This window comes from Dendrobates tinctorius, unplaced genomic scaffold, assembly GCF_039654945.1.
Source record: "Dendrobates tinctorius isolate UK_male_01 unplaced genomic scaffold, ASM3965494v1 ptg000124l, whole genome shotgun sequence".
Lineage (NCBI taxonomy): Eukaryota > Metazoa > Chordata > Amphibia > Anura > Dendrobatidae > Dendrobates > Dendrobates tinctorius.
This window is the reverse complement of record NW_027361792.1, coordinates 14609-42382: the sequence shown is the minus strand read 5'-3', so window position 1 is coordinate 42382 and position 27774 is coordinate 14609. Positions and strand designations below refer to the sequence as shown.

The window sequence follows — 27774 nt, the reverse complement described above, 5'->3', positions numbered from 1 at the left end:
CAGAGAGAGAGCGACGGCTCCCGGGCACAGATAGCGCAGAGAGAGAGCGACGGCTCCCGGGCACAGATAGCGCAGAGAGAGAGCGACGGCTCCCGGGCACAGATAGCGCAGAGAGAGAGCGACGGCTCCCGGGCACAGATAGCGCAGAGAGAGAGCGACGGCTCCCGGGCACAGATAGCGCAGAGAGAGAGCGACGGCTCCCGGGCACAGATAGCGCAGAGAGAGAGCGACGGCTCCCGGGCACAGATAGCGCAGAGAGAGAGCGACGGCTCCCGGGCACAGATAGCGCAGAGAGAGAGCGACGGCTCCCGGGCACAGATAGCGCAGAGAGAGAGCGACGGCTCCCGGGCACACAGCGCCAGGGGCGTATCCAGGGGGGGGGCAACCGGGGCATTTGCCCCGGGCGCAGCCGACAGGGGGCGCCATCGGGCTGCCTGATGCGGCAGCCCAAGGAGGAGACTCCCCGTCGGCGGCATTCTGCCACCCCCACACTCAGACTCTCCCTTTCTCTGAGCCAGCTGTCAAACTGACAGCCGGCGCAGAAAAAGTGCTGCGCGTCTACACATACACACTGTCTGACAGACTGTCTCTGACTCACTTGTTGTGAAGGTGTAAGCGCCGCTGCGCTTGTGCGCCGCCACTGTCAGCGGCCAGCAGCGTGATCAGGTCACATGATCACGCTGTGACATAACAAGCCGGCTCTTCAGAGGCGAGCTGAGGCTGCCTTGCGGTTGGTGCGGTAAGTGCTCCAGACGGGTAATGGAGCTGAAGACACCACCGACGACTGTGCAAGGGAAGATAGGGGGTCGGCTGCCTGCAGAGTCCCATGGAATGGAAAGGGAGGGAGCAGGGGGAGTTGATTTACTGAGGACAGTGTGTGAAGAGGACTCGGAGCAAGGCCAGGCCCAGGGTGCAGACATATTAATGTGATTTGATGGAGAAAGATTGAGGAACATATGGGGGGTGGAGGGGGAAACCTGAGGACATTACGGGGGGGGGGGGGGGGGGGGGGAAACCTGAGGACATTACGGGGGGGGGGGGGGGGGGGGGGGGGAAACCTGAGGACATTACGGGGGGGGGGAAACCTGAGGACATTACGGGGGGAGGGAACCTGAGGACATTACGGGGGGGGGGAAACCTGAGGACATTACGGGGGGAAACCTGAGGACATTATGGAGGAAACCTGAGGATATTATAGGGTTAAGTGGGGATAAGGGAACATAATGTGTGGGGGGATTTGGAGTAGGGATGGGGGATACTTATGTGTGTGGGAAGATTTGAGGACACAAATGAAGAGTGTATGTATGAGGGCATGTATGAGGAAACAATATGGGGGATGGGTGCAGACACAGTATGGGGAGCCAAACGGGTAAATGTATGTGGACACAGTATGGGGAGTGAGGGTGATGGGATGTGTGCAGAGACAGTATGGTGAGTCGGGGATATGTGTGAGCAGACAGTATGGGGAGTCGGGGGTAAATATATGAGGAGACAGTATGGTGAACAGGTGGGATGTTAGAGTATACAGTATGAGGAGGGGAATAGTGTGAGGTGACAGTATATTGCAGATATTTGTATTTCGGAGCATTATAATGACACTTCTATCTTTAAGGGCGTCGTGTGGAGATTTGCTGCAGAAGACCGGAGAAGATGGAAGTCTACAGAGACAAGATGTGGATGAGAAAACTCATCATGGGGTCTGGACAAGAAGAAGAAAAGGAGAACGACTCCAGAGACGACGTCATCTATAAGGTACCTGGGTGTAAATGTTATTTGTGATACTGACTAATTCTCATGTTTTTATTTGTTAGGAGCATTACAGGGCTTGTCCAGGTCTGTGCTGAGTCTGCAGACATTCTATGTGACTGCAGACTTCTGAATTCTCACACTGCACACTGTCAGGATTCTCTCGTGCCGGTAATTTACATACATGTGGTCACATGCTGACTAGACATGTGTGGCCTCACTCCATGACAATGAACGGAGCGAGGCCGGGCACGTCTAGTCGGAGTGTGGCCAGAAGTATATAAATCACATACTTGTGCTGACATGACTGTATATCGGCAAGTGAGAATCCTAAAAGTGTGCAGGGCACTCGTTGTGAGAATTCAGCGCTGCAGGTTCCAGTGTCATCACACGGACACCTCACTCACCGCGAGCGTCTCTTCTGCGTCTCTTCTGCGTCTCTTCTGCGTCTCTTCTGCGTCTCTCAGTTTTTCATTGAACATTGAGATCATTAGGGAGAGCAGCTCGTCAGTACAGTGTGCAGGTCGCATGTGTGCTGGGGGCGCCGGACAGCCTAGATACACTGCACGGCGCAGAGAGCGCGACGGCCCCCGGCAGAAAACCCGTGCACCGGTGACAGCTCCCTCCCGTACCGGGCACCATGTGACAGTCCCTTCTCCACCCTTTCTGGCCTCCCCGCCCTCACAGGTGACGCTCCGGCCTCGGCTCCCCCCGGGCTCCGCACTCACCTGCACCAGCATCTTCACGTACATCAGCGGGTGGGACAGGACGGTGAGGCCGGAGCCCAGCAGCAGCTGACTGCTCGTGTCCGCCATCTTGGATACGTCACGGAAGCCGGGTCGCAACGCCAAGGAGAAACCTTCACTACAGGCCGGAAGTGCAGGGAGCACGTGACCAGCGTCTCCAGGCAACGGCGAGAGTTTAGAGGGGAGGGGCCTGGAGCCGGAGGAGAACGGAGACCGGAGCCGGTGTGAGAGGTGACCGGGGAGGAGGAGGAGACCGGAGCCGGTGTGGGAGGAGGAGGAGACCGGAGCCGGTGTGAGAGGTGACCGGGGAGGAGGAGGAGACCGGAGCCGGTGTGGGAGGAGGAGGAGACCGGAGCCGGTGTGAGAGGTGACCGGGGAGGAGGAGGAGACCGGAGCCGGTGTGAGAGGAGACCGGGGAGGAGGAGGAGACCGGAGCCGGTGTGAGAGGTGACCGGGGAGGAGGAGGAGGAGACCGGAGCCGGTGTGAGAGGTGACCGGGGAGGAGGAGGAGACCGGAGCCGGTGTGAGAGGTGACCGGGGAGGAGGAGGAGACCGGAGCCGGTGTGAGAGGAGACCGGGGAGGAGGAGGAGACCGGAGCCGGTGTGAGAGGAGACCGGGGAGGAGGAGGAGACCGGAGCCGGTGTGAGAGGAGACCGGGGAGGAGGAGGAGACCGGAGCCGGTGTGAGAGGAGACCGGGGAGGAGGAGGAGACCGGAGCCGGTGTGAGAGGTGACCGGGGAGGAGGAGGAGACCGGAGCCGGTGTGAGAGGAGACCGGGGAGGAGGAGGAGACCGGAGCCGGTGTGAGAGGAGACCGGGGAGGAGGAGGAGACCGGAGCCGGTGTGAGAGGTGACCGGGGAGGAGGAGGAGACCGGAGCCGGTGTGAGAGGAGACCGGGGAGGAGGAGGAGACCGGAGCCGGTGTGAGAGGAGACCGGGGAGGAGGAGGAGACCGGAGCCAGTGTGAGAGGTGACCGGGGAGGAGGAGGAGGAGACCGGAGCCGGTGTGAGAGGTGACCGGGGAGGAGGAGGAGACCGGAGCCGGTGTGAGAGGTGACCGGGGAGGAGGAGGAGGAGACCGGAGCCGGTGTGAGAGGAGACCGGAGCCGGTGTGAGAGGAGACTGGAGCCGGTGTGAGAGGTGACCGGGGAGGAGGAGGAGACCGGAGCCGGTGTGAGAGGTGACCGGGGAGGAGGAGGAGACCGGAGCCGGTGTGAGAGGAGACCAGGGAGGAGGAGGAGACCGGAGCCGGTGGGGGCGGAGGAGGCTTTTCCGTTGTGTCTTCTCCTCCGGGTGATAATTTTCTCATCTTCTTTCTCCTCAGGTGATTGTCGCCGTCATGTGTCCTGCTCTCCGGCCCGCCATGAATCCTGAGGTGATTCTCTGTTCCTTTCCTGTCTGACCCCGGTGCCCCGTCTGTATCCGCTCTGCTGGGGTGACAGTGTAACCTCCGGTGCTGCGGTCATTGTCACGGTGAAGCCCCCGGCTATAGGTGACCATCTGAATGTGGCGGCTTGTAGGGTCCCGCAGTCCTCTCCCCTGGGGTCCCGCAGTCCTCTCCCCGGGGGTCCCGCAGTCCTCTCCCCTGGGGTCCCGCAGTCCTCTCCCCTGGGGTCCCGCAGTCCTCTCCCCTGGGGTCCCGCAGTCCTCTCCCCTGGGGTCCCGCAGTCCTCTCCCCGGGGGTCTCGCAGTCCTCTCCCCGGGGGTCCCGCAGTCCTCTCCCCGGGGGTCCCGCAGTCCTCTCCCCTGGGGTCCCGCAGTTCTCTCCCCGGGGGTCCCGCAGTCCTCTCCCCGGGGGTCCCGCAGTCCTCTCCCCTGGGGTCCCGCAGTCCTCTCCCCTGGGGTCTCGCAGTCCTCTCCCCTGGGGTCCCGCAGTCCTCTCCCCGGGGGTCCCGCAGTCCCCTCCCCGGGGGTCCCGCAGTCCCCTCCCCGGGGGTCCCGCAGTCCTCTCCCCTGGGGTCTCGCAGTCCTCTCCCCGGGGGTCTCGCAGTCCTCTCCCCGGGGGTCTCGCAGTCCTCTCCCCTGGGGTCCCGCAGTCCTCTCCCCGGGGGTCCCGCAGTCCTCTCCCCTGGGGTCCCGCAGTCCTCTCCCCTGGGGTCTCGCAGTCCTCTCCCTGGGGGTCCCGCAGTCCCCTCCCCGGGGGTCCCGCAGTCCTCTCCCCGGGGGTCCCGCAGTCCTCTCCCCTGGGGTCCCGCAGTTCTCTCCCCGGGGGTCCCGCAGTTCTCTCCCCGGGGGTCCCGCAGTCCTCTCCCCGGGGGTCCCGCAGTCCTCTCCCCTGGGGTCCCGCCGCCTCGCACATGCCTCTACTTGTGAGTACGATGCCCCAAATCTTGGCGTACAAATTTCCTGCATCAAACAGTTCCCTAAATCCAGTGTAATGCCCCCTACACCCCAGCTGGGCAGGGTCTCACTATTCTGATATCTCTCTAGTCTTCTTGCTCTCCTCTCTTATCCTTTTTCCCCGTCACTCCTAATTCACAGCTGTCTCACCCCTCGCCTCACATTGTCCTACCGTTGTACTGCCCCAGCCCTTTCCTCTTCCCATGCTGGGACCGCCCAGGCCCCTCTATTACACTAGTTCCCCTTGTATAAAGTGATGACCTTCGGCATTCAATGAGTCAAATATAATTGTATTTCAAGAAATATTCATTTTAATTCACAGCCGACTCTATAGGACATTGCAGACATAAATCCATCCGTTTCGGCAACACTGTGACGCTGCACTGATACACGGGGACTTCGGACTCTTTCCACAGATATCCTTCATAAAGGCAATGTTGCTGAAGCTTTGGATGCATTTATGTCTGTAATGTCCTATAGAGTCGGCTGTGAATTAAATTGAATATTTCTTGAAATACAATTATATTTGACTCATTGTGTGCCGAAGGCCATCGCTTTATATATAACTTGCCGTCCTTCTGAGCACCACCCTTTCGCCTAGAGTGCACCACTTTTGATCGATTCTACTTGTTCCCCTTGGAATGATGAGCCTGAACCATATACATACAGGCGCCAGCCGAGACTCCTAACCACAGATCGCCATGTACTCTGGGACAAACCCGAGCTGGACGCCGCCATGGAGGCCAAACATTGCATTGCCAGAACATTACAAGCTTTGTCCTACACTGCTTCCGGAGTGAGTCAGAGTTGGCATTTACTGATCATCGTTATTGTGCCCATGGATAAAGATGCAGAGAGCTTTCTCCACAGCGTAGAGGAGCTTACAATCTAATGTAAAAGCGTCATCTCAGATAATAAGGGAGGCTTATAGGATCGGGCATATTGAAGCCCAGCAATATCTGTAAATGCACTGAGACAGCAAGGAATGCTGGGAGATTCCAGCTCTGGCGCACAGACACATGAGATTGCTGTCAGGCACATGTGCAGACTCTTCTTTCCCAACTCCCCCATACATATGGGCACCAGGTGTTGGCCACGTGTTAATGGGTCGAAGGACCCATCTCTTCCCCCTCCAGCTCCTGACTCCTCTGGCAGCAGTTTATCCCCCCACAATCTTTAGAGATCAGGATCCCTGGACCCCATTTTGTCTGGTCGGGCATTTAGTGTGGAGTGAATGAGTTGGGGGCCGCTCACATATGCAGCCTCTGTGTCACTTGTATGGGAGATGCAGAAGATCCCAACCTATTATTGTTTCTGTGGCGCAGTCATTGTCATTACTAATGTGTGAGGGATATAATCTGATATCACGGCTTTTCCAGCTCCTGACCGACCCCTACGAGCGCTTCATGCGACGTCACCTGAGATATTACGGCTATTATAAAGGTAAAGACACAAGCAGTAGAGCATTGCCCAAACAGCCATTAGTTAGAGGGTCCTAGGTGAAAGAAATATAGCTATGGGGGTACAGAGGTCGGGGGCATCCAGGACCTGGATCGTGAGAAGGCACTAAATGTTCATGTGAAGAGATCAGTACTGTAAATGACATGATAGCGGTGGAAATTTGTTTCCAGTTTTTACCCTGGGGCACTCATATTTTATACATATTTTTTCCCAGAGAATGAAGAAAAAGGAAAAGAGATTTTACTGCGACCGGCAGCAAGGAACCAAAGAAAAGAGGTGACAGACAGTGATTCCGACAGACAGTCCTCCCCGGATGACCAGAAGAAGCTGATTTGTATGTATGCACTCTATTGCTGCTGAGTGTCGCGGTGGCGGGTCTGTGCATAGCCCCTTGGCGGGCCTGCGCTTGGCCCCGTGGCGGGTCTGTGCACAGCTGCGTGGCGGGCCTGCGCTTGGCCCCGTGGCGGGTCTGCGCACAGCTGCGTGGCGGGCCTGCGCTTGGCCCCGTGGCGGGTCTGCGCACAGCTGCGTGGCGGGCCTGTGCTTGGCCCAGTGGCGGGTCTGCGCACAGCTGCGTGGCGGGCCTGCGCTTGGCCCCGTGGCGGGTCTGCGCACAGCTGCGTGGCAGGCCTGTGCTTGGCCCCATGGCGGGTCTGCAGCTGCGTGGCAGGTCTGCGCTTGGCCCCGTGGTGGGTCTGCGCTTAGCCCCGTGGCAGGCCTGCGCTTGGCCCCATGGCGGGTCTGCGCACAGCTGCGTGGCAGGCCTGCGCTTGGCCCCATGGCGGGTCTGCGCACAGCTGCGTGGCAGGCCTGCGCTTAGCCCCGTGGCGGGTCAGCGCGTATTGCTGTGGCTACATGGACAGCCTGTAAAGTTTAATGAGAACTGTGTACTTCTCCATTTCCCCTGTGGAGGCGCCGTAGAAGAATGAACCATCCCCATAGATTACAGCTGATATCTGGGGGTCTCGGCCCAATGGACCAGTTCTGTTTAGCTAATCTCTTTCTTTCTTCCCCTTGAGATTCGTTGCTGCTGGAGAGCGCCGTGTTCAAGAGTCGTCAGATTGTGTTTGATAGTCAGGAGGGACAGGTCATCCCGCGCCTCAGCGAACCAAGAGATTTGTTTTCTACCTCCAAGAAGAATGGCCTCCTAAAACCTCCGCGCTGGCCCACTGAGTGTGCCATTATTTCTGAGGAGATCAGTCATATTGGTGAGTATCTGCAGCATAGATTGACATGTCGCACACTTCAGACCTTCAGTGCAGGGAAATTTACACATCAGATATGAGATTTTTAAACATTTTCACTACAGAAATCCTCTTATTTTCCCCCTGTGGGAATGTGTCCTCAGCTGCAGCAATGAATGTTCTGTGCCTAGTAAACCTACAACATGTATTGTGCCTGCAGAGTGGGAACCCCCAAATCCGGAGCCATTCTACAGACATACGGGAAAGGAAGCCATGACGTACACCTCCGAGGGGGAAGGAAAAGTGGTGTATGAAATCAGCCAAGGTAGTGCCGTCCCAGTAATGGTGACTCCATGTGGTGTAAGCCGCCGTCCTCTGAATAACACTGTCAAGTCTGCTTGTTAGGGTGGTTTTACCTAATGGTGAGCAGCGCCAAACTCCTAACTGCTCCCTGAGGGAATTGTCCAAAAAGCTCCTAATATCAAAATCATATCAAAAAGTCTTTTAAAGAGGAACCTCTTATTTGTATCCCCCATCTATAGGCTAGAACGCCCAAAAAAGAACAAGTCTCCATCTGGAGACCAAGTATGTCCATGTATTCAGCTGAAAGACCATTTATTTCTATGGGCCATGTGTAATGCTTCAACCACATTACTTACCCGCCAGTGGTTTACAATGGTGTGTGTGTATATGTATATATATATATATATATATATATATATATATATATATATATATGCACTCTATATACTAACATACTGTCTGAGAATACATCTGAATGGAAATATTCTACTTGCAGCTTACAAGGGCTCCTACTTCACCGGCTCTCGTGCTGGCGGGCGCCGTTGTGCCACTAATGTGCCAGCAAATATGAATGGGAAGAATAGCAAAGATTTGCAGTTTGAATCCCGATTTGAAAGCGGCAATCTCCAGAAAGCTATGAAAGTGTGAGTGACCTGATGGCCTGAAATACCCTCGAATAAAAAGTAAAGCAATATTTGTAGGGGTGTTCCTACTCCGGACATTTATGGCCTATCGACAGGATGTGCTATAATTGTCTGGTGAGATGTAAATATTTTTATATAAGGGATGTTTAGTTTTGGGTCCTCGGGGGCAGGGCTATGTCTGTAGTCTTCCCATAGGCGCTCTTTGGTTTTTTGTTTTTTTTTGCATTTGTTTTTTTACTTTTACACATTGCTACCACCCAGCAGATTCTGTAGAGTCCCAGCCCACAGCAGAGCACTTTCACAGGACTGCTGCACTAGCATTATTGGGCGCAATGTATACACTGATCATGAAGGAAGGCTCAGCAGAAAAATGTCTCTTCTCTGTGGGGGAAATCTGGCTGTCTGTGACATCCCCCCCCCCGGCCTTCCTGCTTCTGCAGCTGCAGAGTTATATTCAGACCACCAAGACAATGGGTGGTCCATAAGTATTTAAAACAATAATATAGTAACCGAGGCTTTGGCGTTAATAATGAGATCTTCTATTATCCACATTAAGACACTTTTTAAGGCCATTTAATGAACACAGTGATATCTTCTAAATCAGGAGACTGTAATCTGCAGCACCTCAGCTTTGGAGCTACAACTCCCAGCCAGCAAGCTACCGGCATGCTGGGGGTAGTCTGGCGTGAGCTGGGGGCAGTGTGACGTGAGCCGGGGGGGCAGTGTGACGTGAGCCGGGGGGGCAGTGTGACGTGAGCCCGGGGGGCAGTGTGACGTGAGCCCGGGGGGCAGTGTGACGTGAGCCCGGGGGGCAGTGTGACGTGAGCCCGGGGGGCAGTGTGACGTGAGCCCGGGGGGCAGTGTGACGTGAGCCGGGGGGGCAGTGTGACGTGAGCCCGGGGGGCAGTGTGACGTGAGCCCGGGGGGCAGTGTGACGTGAGCCGGGGGGGCAGTGTGACGTGAGCCGGGGGGGCAGTGTGACGTGAGCCCGGGGGGCAGTGTGACGTGAGCCCGGGGGGCAGTGTGACGTGAGCCCGGGGGGCAGTGTGACGTGAGCCCGGGGGGCAGTGTGACGTGAGCCGGGGGGGCAGTGTGACGTGAGCCGGGGGGGCAGTGTGACGTGAGCCGGGGGGCAGTGTGACGTGAGCCGGGGGCAGTGTGACGTGAGCCGGGGGGCAGTGTGACGTGAGCCCGGGGGGCAGTGTGACGTGAGCCGGGGGGGCAGTGTGACGTGAGCCGGGGGGGCAGTGTGACGTGAGCCGGGGGGGCAGTGTGACGTGAGCCGGGGGGGCAGTGTGACGTGAGCCGGGGGGCAGTGTGACGTGAGCCGGGGGCAGTGTGACGTGAGCCGGGGGGCAGTGTGACGTGAGCCCGGGGGGCAGTGTGACGTGAGCCGGGGGGGCAGTGTGACGTGAGCCGGGGGGGCAGTGTGACGTGAGCCGGGGGGGCAGTGTGACGTGAGCCGGGGGGGCAGTGTGACGTGAGCCGGGGGGCAGTGTGACGTGAGCCGGGGGTAGTCTGGCGTGAGCCAGGGGCAGTGTGACGTGAGCCGGGGGGCAGTGTGACGTGAGCCGGGGGGCAGTGTGACGTGAGCCGGGGGGCAGTGTGACGTGAGCCGGGGGGCAGTGTGACGTGAGCCGGGGGGCAGTGTGACGTGAGCCGGGGGGCAGTGTGACGAGAGCCGGGGGTAGTCTGGCATGAGCTGGGGGCAGTGTGACGTGAGCCGGGGGTAGTCTGGCGTGAGCCAGGGGCAGTGTGACGTGAGCCGGGGGGCAGTGTGACGTGAGCCGGGGGGCAGTGTGACGTGAGCCGGGGGGCAGTGTGACGTGAGCCGGGGGGCAGTGTGACGAGAGCCGGGGGTAGTCTGGCATGAGCTGGGGGCAGTGTGACGTGAGCCGGGGGGCAGTGTGACGTGAGCCGGGGGGCAGTGTGACGTGAGCCGGGGGCAGTGTGACGTGAGCCGGGGGGGCAGTGTGACGTGAGCCGGGGGGGCAGTGTGACGTGAGCCGGGGGGGCAGTGTGACGTGAGCCGGGGGGGCAGTGTGACGTGAGCCGGGGGGGCAGTGTGACGTGAGCCGGGGGTGCAGTGTGACGTGAGCCGGGGGGCAGTGTGACGTGAGCCGGGGGCAGTGTGACGTGAGCCGGGGGGCAGTGTGACGTGAGCCGGGGGCAGTGTGACGTGAGCCGGGGGCAGTGTGACGTGAGCCGGGGGCAGTGTGACGTGAGCCGGGGGGGGCAGTGTGACGTGAGCCGGGGGGGCAGTGTGACGTGAGCCGGGGGGGCAGTGTGACGTGAGCCGGGGGCAGTGTGACGTGAGCCGGGGGGCAGTGTGACGTGAGCCGGGGGCAGTGTGACGTGAGCCGGGGGGCAGTGTGACGTGAGCCGGGGGCAGTGTGACGTGAGCCGGGGGGGCAGTGTGACGTGAGCCGGGGGGGCAGTGTGACGTGAGCCGGGGGGGCAGTGTGACGTGAGCCGGGGGGGCAGTGTGACGTGAGCCGGGGGGGCAGTGTGACGTGAGCCGGGGGGGCAGTGTGACGTGAGCCGGGGGGCAGTGTGACGTGAGCCGGGGGTAGTCTGGCGTGAGCCAGGGGCAGTGTGACGTGAGCCGGGGGGCAGTGTGACGTGAGCCGGGGGGCAGTGTGACGTGAGCCGGGGGGCAGTGTGACGTGAGCCGGGGGGCAGTGTGACGAGAGCCGGGGGTAGTCTGGCATGAGCCGGGGGCAGTGTGACGTGAGCCGGGGGGCAGTGTGACGTGAGCCGGGGGCAGTGTGACGTGAGCCGGGGGGCAGTGTGACGTGAGCCGGGGGCAGTGTGACGTGAGCCGGGGGTAGTCTGGCGTGAGCTGGGGGCAGTGTGACGTGAGCCGGGGGGGCAGTGTGACGTGAGCCGGGGGGCAGTGTGACGTGAGCCGGGGGTAGTCTGGTGTGAGCCGGGGGGCAGAGTGACATGAGCCGGGGGCAGTATGACGTGAGTCGGGGGGCAGTGTGACGTGAGCTGGGGGCAGTGTGACGTGAGCCGGGGGTAGTCTGATGTTAGTTGGAGTGCTGCAGGTTACTGTTCTCAGTTTTAGGAGGCGTATAAAGGTTCCCCTTATGAGATTTATGTGCCACTTTAATAATGCAAATTTATAACAATGTGGTGACTTTGGGGGATGGCGTACCTCACCCTTACATTGAACACATTTTTTTTGCCCGCAGGGGGGCATATGAGTATGAACTGACGCTACGTACCGACCTCTACACCAGCAAGCACACGCAGTGGTTCTACTTCCAGGTGAAGAAGACCCGGAGGGGAATTCCTTATCGATTCACCATCACCAACCTGATGAAGAGGAATAGTCTTTACAATGCAGGAATGAAACCTCTGATGTACTCCGAGCACAATGCTGCGCTGCGGGGGGAAGGATGGAGACGGGAAGGGGCAGATATAAAGTACTACAGAAGTTCTCAATCTCAGGAGGGGGCCGCTCTCTACTGCTTGACCTGGACATTCATGTTCCCCCATGACGACGACACGTGTTACTTTGCGCATTGCTATCCGTACACGTATTCTGACCTTAATAGGGATCTTCAGAGGTGGACGAGTGATCCTGATCGATCCCAGTATTGTAAGTTGCGAGCCTTGTGTAGGAGTCTGGCCGGTAACACCGTCTACATATTGACCGTCACTTCCCCCTCTATAAAACCTGCACTGGCAGTCAGTAAGAAAGCTGTGGTAGTGACAGCAAGGGTGCACCCCGGGGAGACCAACGGCTCCTGGATGATGAGAGGCTTCCTGGACTTCATCCTCAGCGACTCCCCCGACGCTCAGCTGCTCAGGGACACATTTATCTTTAAGGTCATTCCCATGCTGAACCCTGATGGGGTGATTGTTGGGAATTACCGCTGCTCTCTCTCAGGGAGGGACCTCAATAGGAATTACAGGACTATGCTAAAAGATTCCTTCCCGTGTATATGGAACACCCGGGCTATGGTTAAAAGGTGAGTAACTGGCGGTCACATATGGGACATATATATCCTGTATGTTATCCAGTGATGAGCTGTGTACCATGACATCCCATGTATATGATAAATGCACGGTCATTTAGACGTCTGTCATATTCTTAGAGGGATTGTCCCATCTCAGACAATTCTATCATATCCACAAGATGTGGAATAAATGTCCTAAAGATTCAGGTCCTACTGCTGCTATGAATTCGCATGAGGCCTGCATCTGTCAGACGCCTATGGATCCTGTGGATTTAGTATCTGTATTCAGTAAATTAAAGGCAGTCTGTTATCACAAAATGTCCATTGCCAGGCGCTCAGTGCAGCCTTGGCGTGGTCGCATGCGTGAGTGCACCGCCCCACCTAGTTGCTTTCCCTTTATCTCTACCCTTCTCTTGATTGGCTCTGATTTTCCTGGAGCAAGAAGAAGATGGTAATAGCTGGAAAACAAGTAGGTGAGAAAGTGACCAAGGGTGCGCCAAGCGCCTGTGATGGGACTGAATGGTCCTTTTCTACTGACAGACTCCCATTAAGCTTTGCTGGTAGAAAGCGGATACCAGACATAGTTTAACAGATGCCGTTTTCATACACTTGCACCGATACTGGAAATTCTGCTGCCTGCATCTGCACATTGCTGAATGTGTTCATCGCCTGTGCAGAACAGGAGGCAGTACGTGTGGTGCGATCATGTGGCCTCCGCCATAATCACCACATCCATTGTGCACAAAGTGGAAAGATTGGCAAGCAGGGACCTTTTCTCGGGACACGGTGACTAACTTCTCTTCCCATCAGGCTTGTAGCGGAGAGGGAGGTTCTTCTTTACTGCGACTTTCATGGCCACAGTCGTAAGAGCAACGTCTTCATGTACGGCTGTAACAACAAGGGTTTCCCGGAGTCAAAGCTTCACGAGAGAGTCTTCCCTCTGATGCTGAGCAAGAATGCCCCTGACAAGGTGCGTCCGGAGAAGTAACGTGAACCTGACCCTGCGTACATCTGTCCTCTGTGCATTGCTGTCAGCCCTGTTTATGATTCAGTGCTGGAAACAATCTCCGTTATACGCCCATATAATCTGAAATCCATCACTGAAGAAAAGAATCCTAACACTTATTAATGATAAGCTCTCTCTCTTTTCGCTGCAGTTTTTTTTTAAGGGCTGTAAGTTCAAAGTGCAGAAAAGCAAAGAAGGAACGGGCCGCGTAGTGATGTGGAGGCACGGCATCCGAAACAGCTACACCATGGAGTCGACATTCTGCGGCTCCACGCTCGGTCAGTACATGGTACCCAACAGTCGTACCTTAGTCTGGGGCTGCACGGCGACTCTTGTCATGCGATTCTCACATAAGTCGGGCTCAGAAACACTTTGGCAACGTGTCTGCGATTTACTGTTGTGCAACCATAGGTCACACTGAAGCATATGAAGCCAAAGTTGTATGCGAGTTGTGACCTGACACGAAAAATCCAACCAGATTGGCAAGTTCTCTGCCATCCCATTGTGGTTGCAATGTGACTCCATAGACAATCAGGCTGGGACTACACAGCGACGCGCTGCACTACATGAATAATATGATGTTGCATGTGACATTGCATCCAATGATATTCAGTGGGTTTGTATTGTGCCCCGTGATCCACTGTGACTGCAATGCAAACGTCCCAAAAATCCAAACCTGTTACAAGTGACGTGACTTTTATAGGCTTCAATACAAGTCACATGCAACTGCAACTCGGATGCAATTTGGATGTTGCATGTCTGTAATTGTGCATCTTGTCTGAGAATTGCTGTCACCAGCAGGTATCACCGTGTAGCCCAGCCTCATCTAATGCAATGTCCATGTCACTTTCTGGCAGGTAGACTGATTTTACATAAATCAACTTAACCCATTCTTCTGCACAGCTCACCATTTATTACATCCTTTAAGGAACAGATATATATGTTATTGGGGGTTCTAAAAATCATAAAAACCTTCAGTTCTGCCAGACGTGAACCTGCCAGTCATCGTCTGTGTCATTTGCTCCTTAGAAGGCAATAAACACTGCAGACTATAAATCTTTATGGGTAAACTCCTAACACTATGGCCAAAGGGAACGCCGACACCTCACAAGCACCAGTGATCGGTGCCTCATTGCTTTGGACGTGCATTCAGCTTTTACACGATTTCTGCTTTTCTTTTACTTAAGGCCCCATCACACTAAGCGATCTCGGTAGCGAGATCGCTGCTGAGTCACAACTTTTGTGACGTAACAGCGATCTCACCAGCGAGATCGCTGTGTGTGACAGCGATCAGCGAGCGGCCCCTCTGCTGGGATCGCTGGAAGAAACTTCTGGACATTTCTTTGGTCGCTGGTCTCCCGCTGGCCAGCACGCATCGCTGTGTGTGACAGCGGGAGACCAGCGATCAGGTGTAAAAAATAATTAAAAAAAAATAAAAAATATTGTTATTCTCACCTTCTGACGTCCCGTTCAGCCATCCTGCCTCTCTCCACGCTCCTGGTCCCAGTGATCCTTTGCACGAATAACCGCGAGACTTTGTTATCCCTTGAGACTGACATCTCGCGGTCATTCGTGCAAAGGATCACTGGGACCGGAGCGCTCGGCATCGCTGTGCTGATCGCTGTTGAAGCTGTCTGTGTGACAGCTCACCAGCGATCACATAGCGACTTACTAGCGATCCTGACACCTTGATATCGGTGTCGGGATCGCTGGTAAGTCGCTTAGTGTGACGGGGCCTTTAGCTTATTACGTCTGACTATTAACCCTACAGGGGACAGGAAGGGCACTCAGTTTACAACAGGGGACCTCAAGTCGATGGGTCACCACTTCTGTGACACCCTGCTGGACTACTGCGATCCTGACAACACAAAGGTAAAGGCAGCCCTCTATCCTAGTGGGACATCTATAATATGCTAGTGTAATGTCAGTGGTCACTATGGCACTCTTCGCATCCCCCTGGTATTTAGCCTTTGAATTTTTGCTCTCCTCCAGTTCCAGGTTTGCTTGTCGGAGCTCCGTGCTTCTATGCAACAGGAGATCAAAGAGAAGTTGAAACGTCTCGGGCAAGATGTCGATTCAGATGTGAATTTGAGTGACATCTCATTATCAGACATTGAGTCAAGGTGAGACCATAACTTTCGAGATTGGTGCATATGTCCTCCAGTACTTATGTGTGTCTTGTATTGCTCACGTTTATTGTACTTGTCCATATTTGCCCCTTTTCACTTGTAAAGCGCCATGGAATAAATGGCGCTATAAAAAAGTATGATAATAATAATATGTATGTATATAATAAATATATGCTATATCTATACAGTTGAAACCAGAAGTTTCCATCCACTATCTAAAAAGACATCTTCATGTTTTTCTCAATATCTGACATGAAATCAGAATAAACATTTCCCGTTTTAGGCCAATTAGAATAACCATAGTTATTAATATTTGCCAAATGCGAGAATAATGAGACAGAGAATGTTTTATGGCATTTTTATTACTTACAGCAAAGTCAGACGTTTCCATCCATTTCATTAATATTTGGTACCATTGCCCTTAAACTGAATGACTTGGGTTAGATGTTTGGGATCTCCTTCCACAAGCTTCTCACAATAGTTGGCCAGAATTTGTGCCTCAAAACTGGTGTAACTGATCCAGGTTTGTCGGTCGCCTTGCTCGCACCGGCCTTTTCAGCTTTGCCCATGAAATGTCAATAGGATTGAGATCAGGGCTTTGTGATGGCTGCTCCAAAACATTGACTTTGTTATCCTTCAGCCACTGTTTCCATTTTGGCAGTGTGCTTTGGGTCATTGTCCATTTGGAAGAGCCATTTCTGCCCATGCTTTAACTTTCTGGCTGATGTCTTGAGATGTTACTTCAGTATTGCCACATCATCTTCTTTTCTCATGATGCTATCTATTTTGTGAAGTGCCGCAGTCCCTCCTGCAGCAAAACAACCCCACAACATGATGCTGCCGCCTCCGTGTTTCACAGTGGGGATGGTGTTCTTAGGCTTCCAAGCTTCTCCTTTTTCCTTCATACGTAATGATGGTCATTATGCCCAAAAAGTTCAATTTTAGTTTCATCAGACCACAGGACATGTCTCCAAAAAGTAAGGTCTTTGTTCCTGTGTGCATTTGCAAACATGAATCTGTCTTTTTTTTATGTTTCTTTTGGAGTAATGGCTTCTTCCTGGCAGAGTGGCTTTCAGCCCATGTTGATACAGTACTCGTGTCACTGTGGATATGGACACAATCTTACCAGCTCCCGCCATCATCTTCACAAGGTCTTTTGCTGTTGTCTTTGGGTTGATATGCACATGTTGGATCAAAGAATGTTCATGTCTGGGACACAGAACCCGTCTCCTTCCTGAGCGGTGTGATGGCTGGACATTCCCATCTTCTTTGTACTTGTGTATATTTTTACAGATGAACGAGGCTCCTTCAGGTATCCTGAAATTGTACCCATGGATGAGCCAGACTTGTGCAAGTCCACAATTCTCTTCTTGATATCTTGGCTGATTTCTTGAGACTTTCCCATGATTCTACATAAAGAAGCAGTGTGTTTCAGGTGTGCATGAAAATACATCCACAGGTGTGTCTCTAATTAACTCAGATGTTGCCAAAAAAAACCTGCAGATCTGTCTTTTTATATAGTGGATGGAAACTTCTGGTTTCAACTGTACATAGTGATGTGTGAGTCAGGCATTATTGTATAGAGTGGAGTCTCTGCTGCTGACATTAATATCTTTATATCGCATCCAGCACCAGTGGATCCAATAGTTCAGAATCTGACGGACTCCCTGCACATCTGTTGCACATGGCCAGTAAGGTGAGAACTAGATTTCAGTGGACAATGTGGCTGTTCACACAGTTTGGCCTCGATGTCGCCTTTAGTGCATACCCCGTTACCGTCAAGTTAATATGTGATTTTGTAAGATGCATTACAGCTGATAAATATCAGCCGAGATGTGATGAGGATCGCTGGTCTGAACACTGCAGTATTTTCTGCTATAACCTGATCAAATCTCATTACGATGGAAATTAGCTCCCCTCCAGAAGGAATAGCACTTTATCTCTAGTGCCACCTATAGGTGTGTAGCTGGAAGTCAGTGTCTGACTTTTTATAAAGCCTTGAGACATGACTAGGGTATCGCTCGGACTAGCAGCACCCATCTACAGTTTTCATTTGTCATCGGTGCCTTCATCGAGCCATGAAGCATGAGGACCAGAACCCTGCTCAGTATGGATTAGGAGCAAAACCCCAAAATCATGCTGCCATCAGATGGGTGTCACTGCCTCATGTTTCACAGCTCTGTACAGGGTCAGATACTGTAGTTTGGATACTTTTTCCCAGGGAGCAGTGCACTTCTTTCAAATTCTTGTTCTTGACCCCGGGGGTTGTTGCCTCATTATATGGAGCCCCAGAGTCCAAACACTTTGATTGGGTGACTGGTTTATACACAGCAACCAGACACAAGAAGCAGAGGAGGGACCAGAGGCAGCGGTCTCAGCCAATGTCTCAGACCACAGCAGACTCCCTGTAGGTGCTGAGCTAAGAAGCAGCCACATGCGTCCTAGATTCCCTGGTCAGTATATGGCCATTGAATGCAGCCGGTGTTAGGACAGCGCAATGCACAACCCTCATCAGTATACGGCAGTCTGTATCTACACAGTCTGAACTGAAGGAATGCAGGTTGTCACAAATGGCATCTGTATTCTGCTGCTTGGATTATGCCGCCAAACATAATCCGACTGACGTATTGCCACCGGGGGCTTGCTGCTCTCTGGTGCTCAGATATTGACTTACACACGTGTTACTTACTTTCAGAGTGGCCCTCTTAATTTCCCTCTTTTCAGTTTTATCAGAAGAAAAAACGCTTGCGGTCGCGGAAGGAGAGGAACTACATGTATCAGAAACTCATCTCCAAGCACAAACCAAAGTCACGTGACCATACGGTACAAAGCCAGAGACCCCGCGATGCAGGAGTGGAGGGCTCCTACGTGATCTGCTGAATGCTTCCGTTCTGTGTGATTTGTGTTAGGGATCTACTGTCATTCTCGCCTCTACATGTAAAAGCTAGGGTGCCGGCAAAGCATCTGATGGATCAGCAGGGAGCAATAGTAGCTGGTGGTGATAACACGAGGGAACAAATATGAACCTAGCACTCAACTTAAAGGTATTTGTAAGGCGGTTTATTGTAGTACACGAAAAAAGACGTTTCTGTCAATGTGACCTTCTTCAGTTACGTGTGGTATATAGATTGTGTCCATGGCCGGTGGACACCGCATCTGGAGGCACGTTTTCCCCTCTCCTATATACTGACAAGCTCATTACCTTAGAGAGATCATTCTCCTCAATGCCTAAAGCACCATCGTCCTTTCTGATAGATGCCTATAAGCTCTACACAATCTATATACCACACGTAACTGAAGAAGGTCACATTGACAGAAACGTCTTTTTTCGTGTACTACAATAAACCGCCTTACAAATACCTTTAAGTTGAGTGCTAGGTTCATATTTGTTGCTTTACTGGTTTGGGAACCTAACCTTAGCACCATCTTGAGTTGTGCTCACGGTGTTCTTTCTATAATACGAGGGAGACGGTGAAGTGTCTGCTGGATCGGCAGGGAGCAATAATAGCTGGTGGTGATAATACGAGGGAGACGGTGAAGTGTCTGCAGGATCGGCAGGTGGTGATAATACGAGGGAGATGGTGAAGTGTCTGCTGGATCGGCGGGGGGCAATAGGAGCCGGTGGTGATAATACCAGGGAGACGGTGAAGTGTCTGCTGGATCGGCGGGGGGCAATAGGAGTCGGTGGTGATAATACGAGGGAGACGGTGAAGTGTCTGCTGGATCGGCGGGGGGCAATAGGAGCCGGTGGTGATAATACCAGGGAGACGGTGAAGTGTCTGCTGGATCGGCGGGGGGCAATAGGAGTCGGTGGTGATAATACGAGGGAGACGGTGAAGTGTCTGCTGGATCGGCGGGGGGCAATAGGAGGTGGTGGTGATAATACCAGGGAGACGGTGAAGTGTCTGCTGGATTGGCGGGGGGCAATAGGAGTCGCTGGTGATAATACAAGGGAGACGGTGAAGTGTCTGCTGGATCGGCAGGGGGCAATAGGAGTCGGTGGTGATAATACAAGGGAGACGGTGAAGTGTCTGCTGGATCGGGGGGGGGCAATAGGAGTCGGTGGTGATAATACAAGGGAGACGGTGAAGTGTCTGCTGGATCAGTGGGGGGCAACAAGAGCCGGTGGTGATCTTTCTTAATTTCTGCATATTCTGCATTTTTTAATTTTTTTTCTAGATGAACCCCTTAAACTGTGACTGGGTGGTCTGTGTCTATGGATCGATTGCCTCTTTGTTCTGCAGATCATCAGGGCCTTGGTATCAGACCCCATCTATTGACAGCCCTTCTTGAAGAGGGGTTGTCTTACATTCTTAAATGGTTAAAATTGCTTGTAAAAAAAAAAAAAAAATTATAATTACTAGAAATCCTCTGTGCTCAAGGAAGAAGCTGCCAGCTCTATGCTGTACTGCCTGCTCGCGTCGCTCTGCAGCTGGCCCGATCGCTGGATCCGACCAGCCTCCGTGCCCCTGCGAGCTGCCTGGGAGAGCGCACAGCACGGACCAGCAGTGTGAGCATGCCACTGGTCTGAACTGTCAGTCTATGCTTATGAACATCTTGAGACTGTCCCTTTAAGGTTAGGGCATCAATTATAAGTCCCTTTACCTTCCCAATGACGGATCTTACGTTGTCTGTCCAGATGTGTGCACCATCTTCCCTGCAGCTCCATTCCTTACAATCCGCTTTCAGCAGTTTACCAGACTCCATATTGCCTGGTCACTGTGTCATGCGACCTTTTCATCGCAATGTCTCGTTCCATTTTTACAGGACGATGCTGAGCCATCTAACCAGGCGGCTAAATCTTCCCCCTCCAAAAGTTCTGGTAAAACAGAAGTAGAGAAAAGGGCTCGGAAGGTAAGTGACCGGATGTCTCCAGACCCCGCGCTTCTGTGCTCCCACCACATAGTCTATGTGAGTTATAGGATCCACCACATATTTTGTCTCCTATGGTAAAATGATTTCATTTTCTGAAAAATCTCATGCTTGGCTCATTAGTTGTGCGGGTGTAGAATAATGGGTTCACATCATTCCCCAGACACATCACTCCTGTGCACTGGAAGTGACTGTATTGCAATGGTGTAATAATTGTACGGAAGTGTAATACCAGACACAGCCCATGGGCACGGGTGGCACTGTCCATGCACGATCCCTCATACCCTCATGTCGCCCCACCAATGAGATAGGGTCAATCGGGCCCAGTGTTGGATTGACCTTCATCGGTGACCTGCAACAAGTTCGCCATTTAGGCCCAAAGCGACATGAAAGCAAATGTCTTTACTTACTAGCAGCCAGCGCACGACTGCAGCCGATAAGTGGCCACATGCCGAACTCACTGGCCTCAGGGCTCGGCTACTAGCAAACTTTGGGGGGACTGGTTTGGAGATCTTGATGCAGCTTTGGGGGGTGGCTGGCTTGGAGATCTTGATGCAGCTTTGGGAGGGACTGGTTTGGAAATCTTGATGCAGCTTTGGGGGGGTCTGGTTTGGAGCTCTTAATGCAGCTTTGGGAGGGACTGGTTTGGAGATCTTGATGCTTGGGGGGGACTGGTTTGGAGATCTCGATGCAGCTTTGGGAGGGACTGGTTTGGAGATCTTGATGCTTTGGGGGGACTGGTTTGGAGATCTCGATGCAGCTTTGGGGGGGACTGGTTTGGAGATCTTGATGCAGCTTTGGGGGGGTCTGGTTTGGAGATCTTGATGCAGCTTTGGGAGGGACTGGTTTGGAGATCTTGATGCTTGGGGGGGACTGGTTTGGAGATCTCGATGCAGCTTTGGGAGGGACTGGTTTGGAGATCTTGATGCTTTGGGGGGGACTGGTTTGGAGATCTCGATGCAGCTTTGAGGGGGACTGGTTTGGAGATCTTGATGCAGCTTTTGGGGGGGACTGGTTTGGAGATCTTGATGCAGCTTTGGGAGGGACTGGTTTGGAGATCTTAATGCAGCTTTGGGAGGGACTGGTTTGGAGATCTTGATGCAGCTTTGAGGGGGACTGGTTTGGAGATCTTGATGCTTTGGGGGGTACTGGTTTGGAGATCTTGATGCAGCTTTGGGGGGGACTGGTTTGGAGATCTTGATGCAGCTTTGGGGGGGACTGGTTTGGAGATCTTGATGCAGCTTTGGGGGGGACTGGTTTGGAGATCTTGATGCAGCTTTGGGGAGGACTGGTTTGGAGATCTTAATGCAGCTTGGGGGGGGGGACTGGTTTGGAGATCTTAATGCAGCTTTGGGGAGGACTGGTTTGGAGATCTTGATGCAGCTTTGGGGGGGACTGGTTTGGAGATCTTAATGCAGCTTTGGGGAGGACTGGTTTGGAGATCTTAATGCAGCTTTGGGGAGGACTGGTTTGGAGATCTTGATGCAGCTTTCGGGGGGGACTGGTTTGAGGACTGTTCTGCAATCACAACATTGGTGGTTTGGCCATTTTTACAGCATAAAAATGTGAAACTTTGCAGGGTTTGCACGAACAATCTCTCTAAAGATTCACTATAATTAGAGTAAATTACATCTGCGTATGGTTGTAGTTAAGTAAAACCATTCTCCGGACTTGTCCAGCTGCTGTGTTGGTTCTCTGTGGCCATCGGAGCAGAGCTCAGCAAACCTCCTACTTGCCAGCGTCCATTGATCTCCTGACGGGTGACCTTGCGACATCAGGTGTTTCATCGCACTTATGCTGGAAGGTCCCAGTAACCAGAAGAAATGCTGGTGATGGTGGCAGGGAGCAGGAGGTTTGTGTCGGTTGGTGACGGTGAGTGCCCCATATGTCAGTGTCCGACATGTCTGGGGGCATTAGCTATCCCAGGGACACGTCTGCTGTTACGAGGTGCTTGCTCCTCATCAGTGCACAGCAGGGTTTGGTTGGCTGAGACCCAGCTGATGCTGCTTTGGGGGCAATGTCTCTGACGTGTATGGACCCTGATTGGCAATGCTCCATAGGCAGGAGATAAGATCTCACTAGTGCCACCTACAGGCCGTCCTGTGTTTTGCATTTTTATGGTGTAATAGTTTATAATTTCTTCTTCTCAGATAAAGTCCCATGAAAGTCCCTCATCACAACCGGACGTGGTTCCAATATCTCCAGTGCAGGCTGCAGGTAATGGATAACCGCATCATCTCCTTCTGAAACCCTCTTCAACCATCAGACTCTTCTATTTCTATCTCCAGAAAGACCCGTCGTGTCCTACGCCCGCAAACCAGAGTCTGTCTCTGTGAAGACCCAGCTCATCAACAGGCTCCCAACATCCTTTGTTGGTGAGACATGTGCCCATGTGTGTGCCAGGTCTCGTATGGCGACCTAAAGGTGGGCATAATGTGCAGAAATGCCCAAATTCTTGTCTTTCAGGTGACTTCTCCTCCATTGACCACGTCTGTCCCCGGCATGCCACCGTCAAGACCCGAGAACCTGCTGGTGGAAATCGTCTTCCGCTCATTATCACTGTTATCCAGAGGGCCAGCTCCAAAGACCCCTCCAGTATCAGACAGCACCCCCCACCTTTCCATGCCATACTCGACTATAATGTCCGAAGCCACGTCTCCAATCACGTCCTGAAACGAGGTAGGCGCAACATGTCTTCAGCGGGTAATTACATGCTGCCTTCGAATAACTACGTGACCAGGACACAAATCCTCATTCTGGCGTAGTGGGCAGAGACATATAGGTTGCTCCATACTGCCCCCATGACCACTGATGGATGGCAGAGGTACAGCCCACCGGTACCTGTGCAAACCTAGTGACTGCATTATGTATGAATCGTTAAGATCGTAATGTCACAGTGACCAGGTGAAAAGTCATGCAACTTACTGATAAACATTCGATTTGAAAGCTGCGTCAGTGCCGCGTGGTCAGCATCACATGGTCAGTGCCGTCTAATCAACGTCACATGGTCAGTGCCGATCCCAATTATGCAATTGGGATAAATAGAGCTAGTTTCCCGTTTTCCCATTTTTCAGCAAGTTCATGAGGGGAGCCATCTCGAAGGCTCATTTTTCATTTCTCCCCCCACCATCCATATGTGAATCAGCCGTACCTGTGAAGGGGACTGGCTAGGCTGTTGGAATTAGGAGCCAGACAAACGAGGGAAAGGAAGTTTTCTCCCGGTAAAACATTGGATTGCATACAGATTCAATGTCAGTGTTCTTATATAGGGGGAAAAACAAAATTTCCAAAGTTTCAGATTTTATGCCCCCCTCCTCATGTGATTACGGGGACTTCTGATGTTGTCTCAGCTGTTGTTAACCTGGACTCACAATTACTCTGTCAAGGCCATAGAGCTAAAGTGATAGGGATGAGGCTGGGGCTCCATCTGGTCACCACAATGTAGAGAAATCCTGGAATTACCTTGATCCAGACTCGCTTTTCCCGTAAGGAAGCAGGAACGCTGACAGGCATCCGTCCACTACACGAAGAACTGACCTGCCCTCTGCGGCGGTCGGGTGGGGGTCCTGCTCTCTGCGGCGATCAGATACTGAGCCCTCCCTCTGCAGCGGTCAGGTACGGGTCCTGCTCTCTGCGTTAGTCGGGTGCAGGTCCCACCCTCTGCGGCGGTCGGATGCGGCCTTGATTCGCATGGAGGTGCAGTGCAGTTGTGCACAATTATTACAAGTGACCACAAGTCGCCTTGGCCCAAACCATCGAGCATTTTATAAAGCTGTCAGCGCTCTAATTTCCATCCATCTTCTCTCATTTAGAAAAGTCCTTCACATCTCGGCCTCTCGTACCGGCTGTGGGAACAAAACCCTACAGGTAAGATGCCACCAGTAGGGAAGGATGAGGACACGTAGTCAGATTGTGATTAGTTAGTGACCTGCGGCCTGGCCGACATTGGCAGATTGTCAGGCGGCTTACGTCCGCTCACTGAATGTGTCGTCTTCTTACACTTGTAGCTTTGCATCTAATCTGGAGAGACAGAAACAGGTAGAAGCCTCCACAGTGGATCTGCAGCTGAGTCTCAGCCCCACGGTGCGGAGGAACAGCCGCGTGTGTCAGGAGTCGCTGATCGCACTAGTGACATCAGGTAAATGTCCGCTCACTACAGACGGAACCTCCATTCTGCCACCGATTCCTGCTCTTTATTTCCCTTTCCAAATCTGGACAGAGGGTCGGGAACATTTTATCACTTGATATCACAAGTCCAAACCCCCCATCGCTTCCTTGTGGCTTCTCCGTTGGTCCCATCTGACTACTGAACCACAGGTGACTGAAGATGGCACATTATCCCACCACATGTGATGACAGTCATTCATCAGTGGTCTGCCAGTGTGAACAGAGCCTATGAGATCATTTCTACTGACATGGCGCGTGTCAGGCCACAGCTGTAAGAATGCCACCATTTATGTGACTTAAGAAAAAAAGAGAGAACACTCTAACAATATATAATAAACTACATATAAATTATGATTTATCTATTTAATACATTAGCAATGTGTTCCTTTAAGGTTGGATGGCAGACCATCCGGTATTGATGAAAAAAGAAAAATTACCAAGTGATGTACACGAACCACAGTTGATGAATGTGTATATAGAAAAATTAGTAAAAACCAAAGAGAATATAACGAAAATAATATTCATTATAAATTCAGACACAATATGCGACTACAATGAATAAAAAACATGTAAAAATGTTATACTATGACAAAAGGAACCCGTGGGTGTATTAGTACTCTAATAGCATATTATGTTAATCTCACCACTGTACAGAAAGGGTAAATTCGGCGTATATAATAAAGTCCCCAAATACAGCAACAGAAATGTGTAAAAGTGCAAATAAAAATATATATATATAAATGCAATAATGAAGTTGACAAATGTGACTGTATCAAGATATATAATGTGATACACTAAAAATAAAAAAAATAATATATGAAAAGCACATATATATTAATGCAAGAGGTGAATAAACACAAAATGTGAACAAGGTTAAAACTACTGAGATAATAAAGTGAAAAATACTGAACTCACAAAGGAGTGCTAAAATACGCAATACATGGGGAAATGCTTATATATACAGCTAGGACACTGAAACAATGAGATGAATGCGGTATCAAGCCCTTTCTGAAATAAAATCCAGCGCACTCCATGCGCAATAGAAGAGAAATCCAGCGCTCTTATAGTACAGAAAGCATATGTTAAAATGAGCTGCCATATGGCACTGGATATAGAGAGTGAGACAGCTAAAAAAGAAATTGTACAAGTAACTATGCAGTGAACAAGATAGCTGGCGCTCAATAGTAAAACATATAGCTCAATACAATAGACCTCCTTGTAGCGCTATGAAGTAAAAATGGGCCAGCAAAGAATGGCAATCACTCATATGGAGTGACGAAGGAGTTCTTCCGAAACGCGCGTCGGGGCGCGTCTGGTAACCCGTGCTTCACCACTGCCTCCTATCCAGCTTATTGGGTAACATGTTATGCCTTGTTTGGTTATATGCATTTTTCTTTTGGGCGCTAGACACTATGTACATTGCTCCATATGAGTGATTGCCATTCTTTGCTGGCCCATTTTTACTTCATAGCGCTACAAGGCGGTCTATTGTATTGAGCTATATGTTTTACTATTGAGCGCCAGCTATCTTGTTCACTGCATAGTTACTTGTACAATTTCTTTTTTAGCTGTCTCACTCTCTATATCCAGTGCCATATGGCAGCTCATTTTAACATATTTGGTCATATGCTTTCTGTACTATAAGAGCGCTGGATTTCTCTTCTATTGCGCATGGAGTGCGCTGGATTTTATTTCAGAAAGGGCTTGATACCGCATTCATCTCATTGTTTCAGTGTCCTAGCTGTATATATAAGCATTTCCCCATGTATTGCGTATTTTAGCACTCCTTTGTGAGTTCAGTATTTTTCACTTTATTATCTCAGTAGTTTTAACCTTGTTCACATTTTGTGTTTATTCACCTCTTGTATTAATATATGTGCTTTTCATATATTATTTTTTCTTTTTAGTGTATCACATTATATATCTTGATATAGTCACATTTGTCAACTTCATTATTGCATTTATATATATATATATTTTTATTTGCACTTTTACACATTTCTGTTGCTGTATTTGGGGACTTTATTATATACGCCGAATTTACCCTTTCTGTACAGTGGTGAGATTAACATAATATGCTATTAGAGTACTAATACACCCACGGGTTCCTTTTGTCATATTATAACATTTTTACATGTTTTTTATTCATTGTAGTCACATATTGTGTCTGAATTTATAATAAATATTATTTTCGTTATATTCTCTTTGGTTTTTACTAATTTTTCTATATACACATTCATCAACTGTGGTTCGTGTACATCACTTGGTAATTTTTCTTTTTTCATTTATGTGACTTGCAGATTTGTAAGGGTCTGTGAGAAAAAGCCTCAGAGGCACATGGTGCAAGAGTGCGGCCCAGTACCCAGAACGGCCATGTGCAGTGATGGAGCCCAATCACCCCCATGGAACCTAACGTCGCCTTTCTCCATATTTGCAGACTACTTGAATAACTTTCTGTCAAAGCCAAAGAAGGAAATGTCAGACTCTGTCAGGTCATTGCCAAAAGTAAGGAAGTCGGAGTCCTTCACTACAACGGCCTCAGAGGACTCCACAGTATCCAAGGTAAAAGGAGCCATGTAGTATAAAACTGATCGATAGGTGAGCGGTGGAGCAGCCGTCACTGGAGATGGGCGGACCCTTGGATGTTCGGGTTTGGCCGAGCAGTGAAAAAAAAGTTTGTGTACCAGAACAGTACCTGGACCCCATTCACTTGAATAGGGGGCCCCAAACATCCAGTGTTTGCCACACTGTCATGTGCAGGACAGCTCAGCAAACACCGTTCTGATCGGCTGTAAAATCATATAGGCCATCCCGTAGGTGTTGCCGCTGTTGAACGGGACCAAAGCAGACTTCCGTTTTTTGTTGGTTTTTTTTGGTCGCTGCAACAGTCTGATAAAATGCAACCACTTTTCTCCGTGGTGCAGATAGAAACTCTGGCAGTGATGTTCCTGCTCCAACATAGGAGCTTTATCAGGTTTATTTTTATTTCCGCAGCCAGCGGGGTGACGCATGCCATCTGTATCATACACTACTGATGTGGAAACAGATCTCAGCATCAACGGACTCATCCTGTGCAGAATTAACCACAGGAGCAGCGGCCTCCGATACCATCACGGCTGGAGCCGTCCTGCCGCAGATACAGATCATCCTTCAAGAATCAAAGTCCTATTAGTACTCGGCCAATAAACTGCATCACTTCACAAAATGA

At 51.7% G+C, this 27774-nt stretch overlaps 2 protein-coding genes across 11 annotated transcripts in view; one reads left to right on the top strand and one right to left on the bottom strand.

Annotated features, from left to right (window-relative positions):
• Window positions 1-2605, bottom strand: part of MTCH2 (mitochondrial carrier 2) — a 19682-nt gene extending 17077 nt beyond the window's left edge. The window contains exon 1 of the mRNA XM_073541547.1: window positions 2475-2605. Coding sequence (XP_073397648.1) covers window positions 2475-2561 — 87 coding nt within the window. The 5' untranslated portion in view covers window positions 2562-2605. The remainder of the gene's footprint in view (window positions 1-2474) is intronic.
• On the top strand, window positions 1627-27774 carry AGBL2 (AGBL carboxypeptidase 2). 10 transcript variants are annotated; one of them, XM_073541534.1, is made up of 22 exons: window positions 1627-1752; window positions 3817-3867; window positions 6212-6275; window positions 6508-6627; window positions 7313-7501; window positions 7698-7802; window positions 8277-8424; window positions 11622-12404; window positions 13203-13362; window positions 13550-13676; window positions 15170-15270; window positions 15391-15521; window positions 17157-17223; window positions 18252-18350; window positions 20295-20381; window positions 22550-22616; window positions 22688-22774; window positions 22866-23078; window positions 24212-24266; window positions 24407-24537; window positions 27004-27128; window positions 27561-27774. In XM_073541534.1, exons 1-22 carry the CDS (start codon window positions 1651-1653, stop codon window positions 27570-27572), a joined length of 3024 nt encoding a protein of 1007 aa, XP_073397635.1. In that variant the 5' UTR covers window positions 1627-1650; the 3' UTR covers window positions 27573-27774. The 10 variants fall into 10 exon arrangements, with proteins under 10 accessions (XP_073397635.1, XP_073397636.1, XP_073397639.1 ...); XM_073541538.1 differs by lacking the exon at window positions 1627-1752 and adding an exon at window positions 2593-2723; XM_073541537.1 differs by lacking the exon at window positions 1627-1752 and adding an exon at window positions 2654-2791.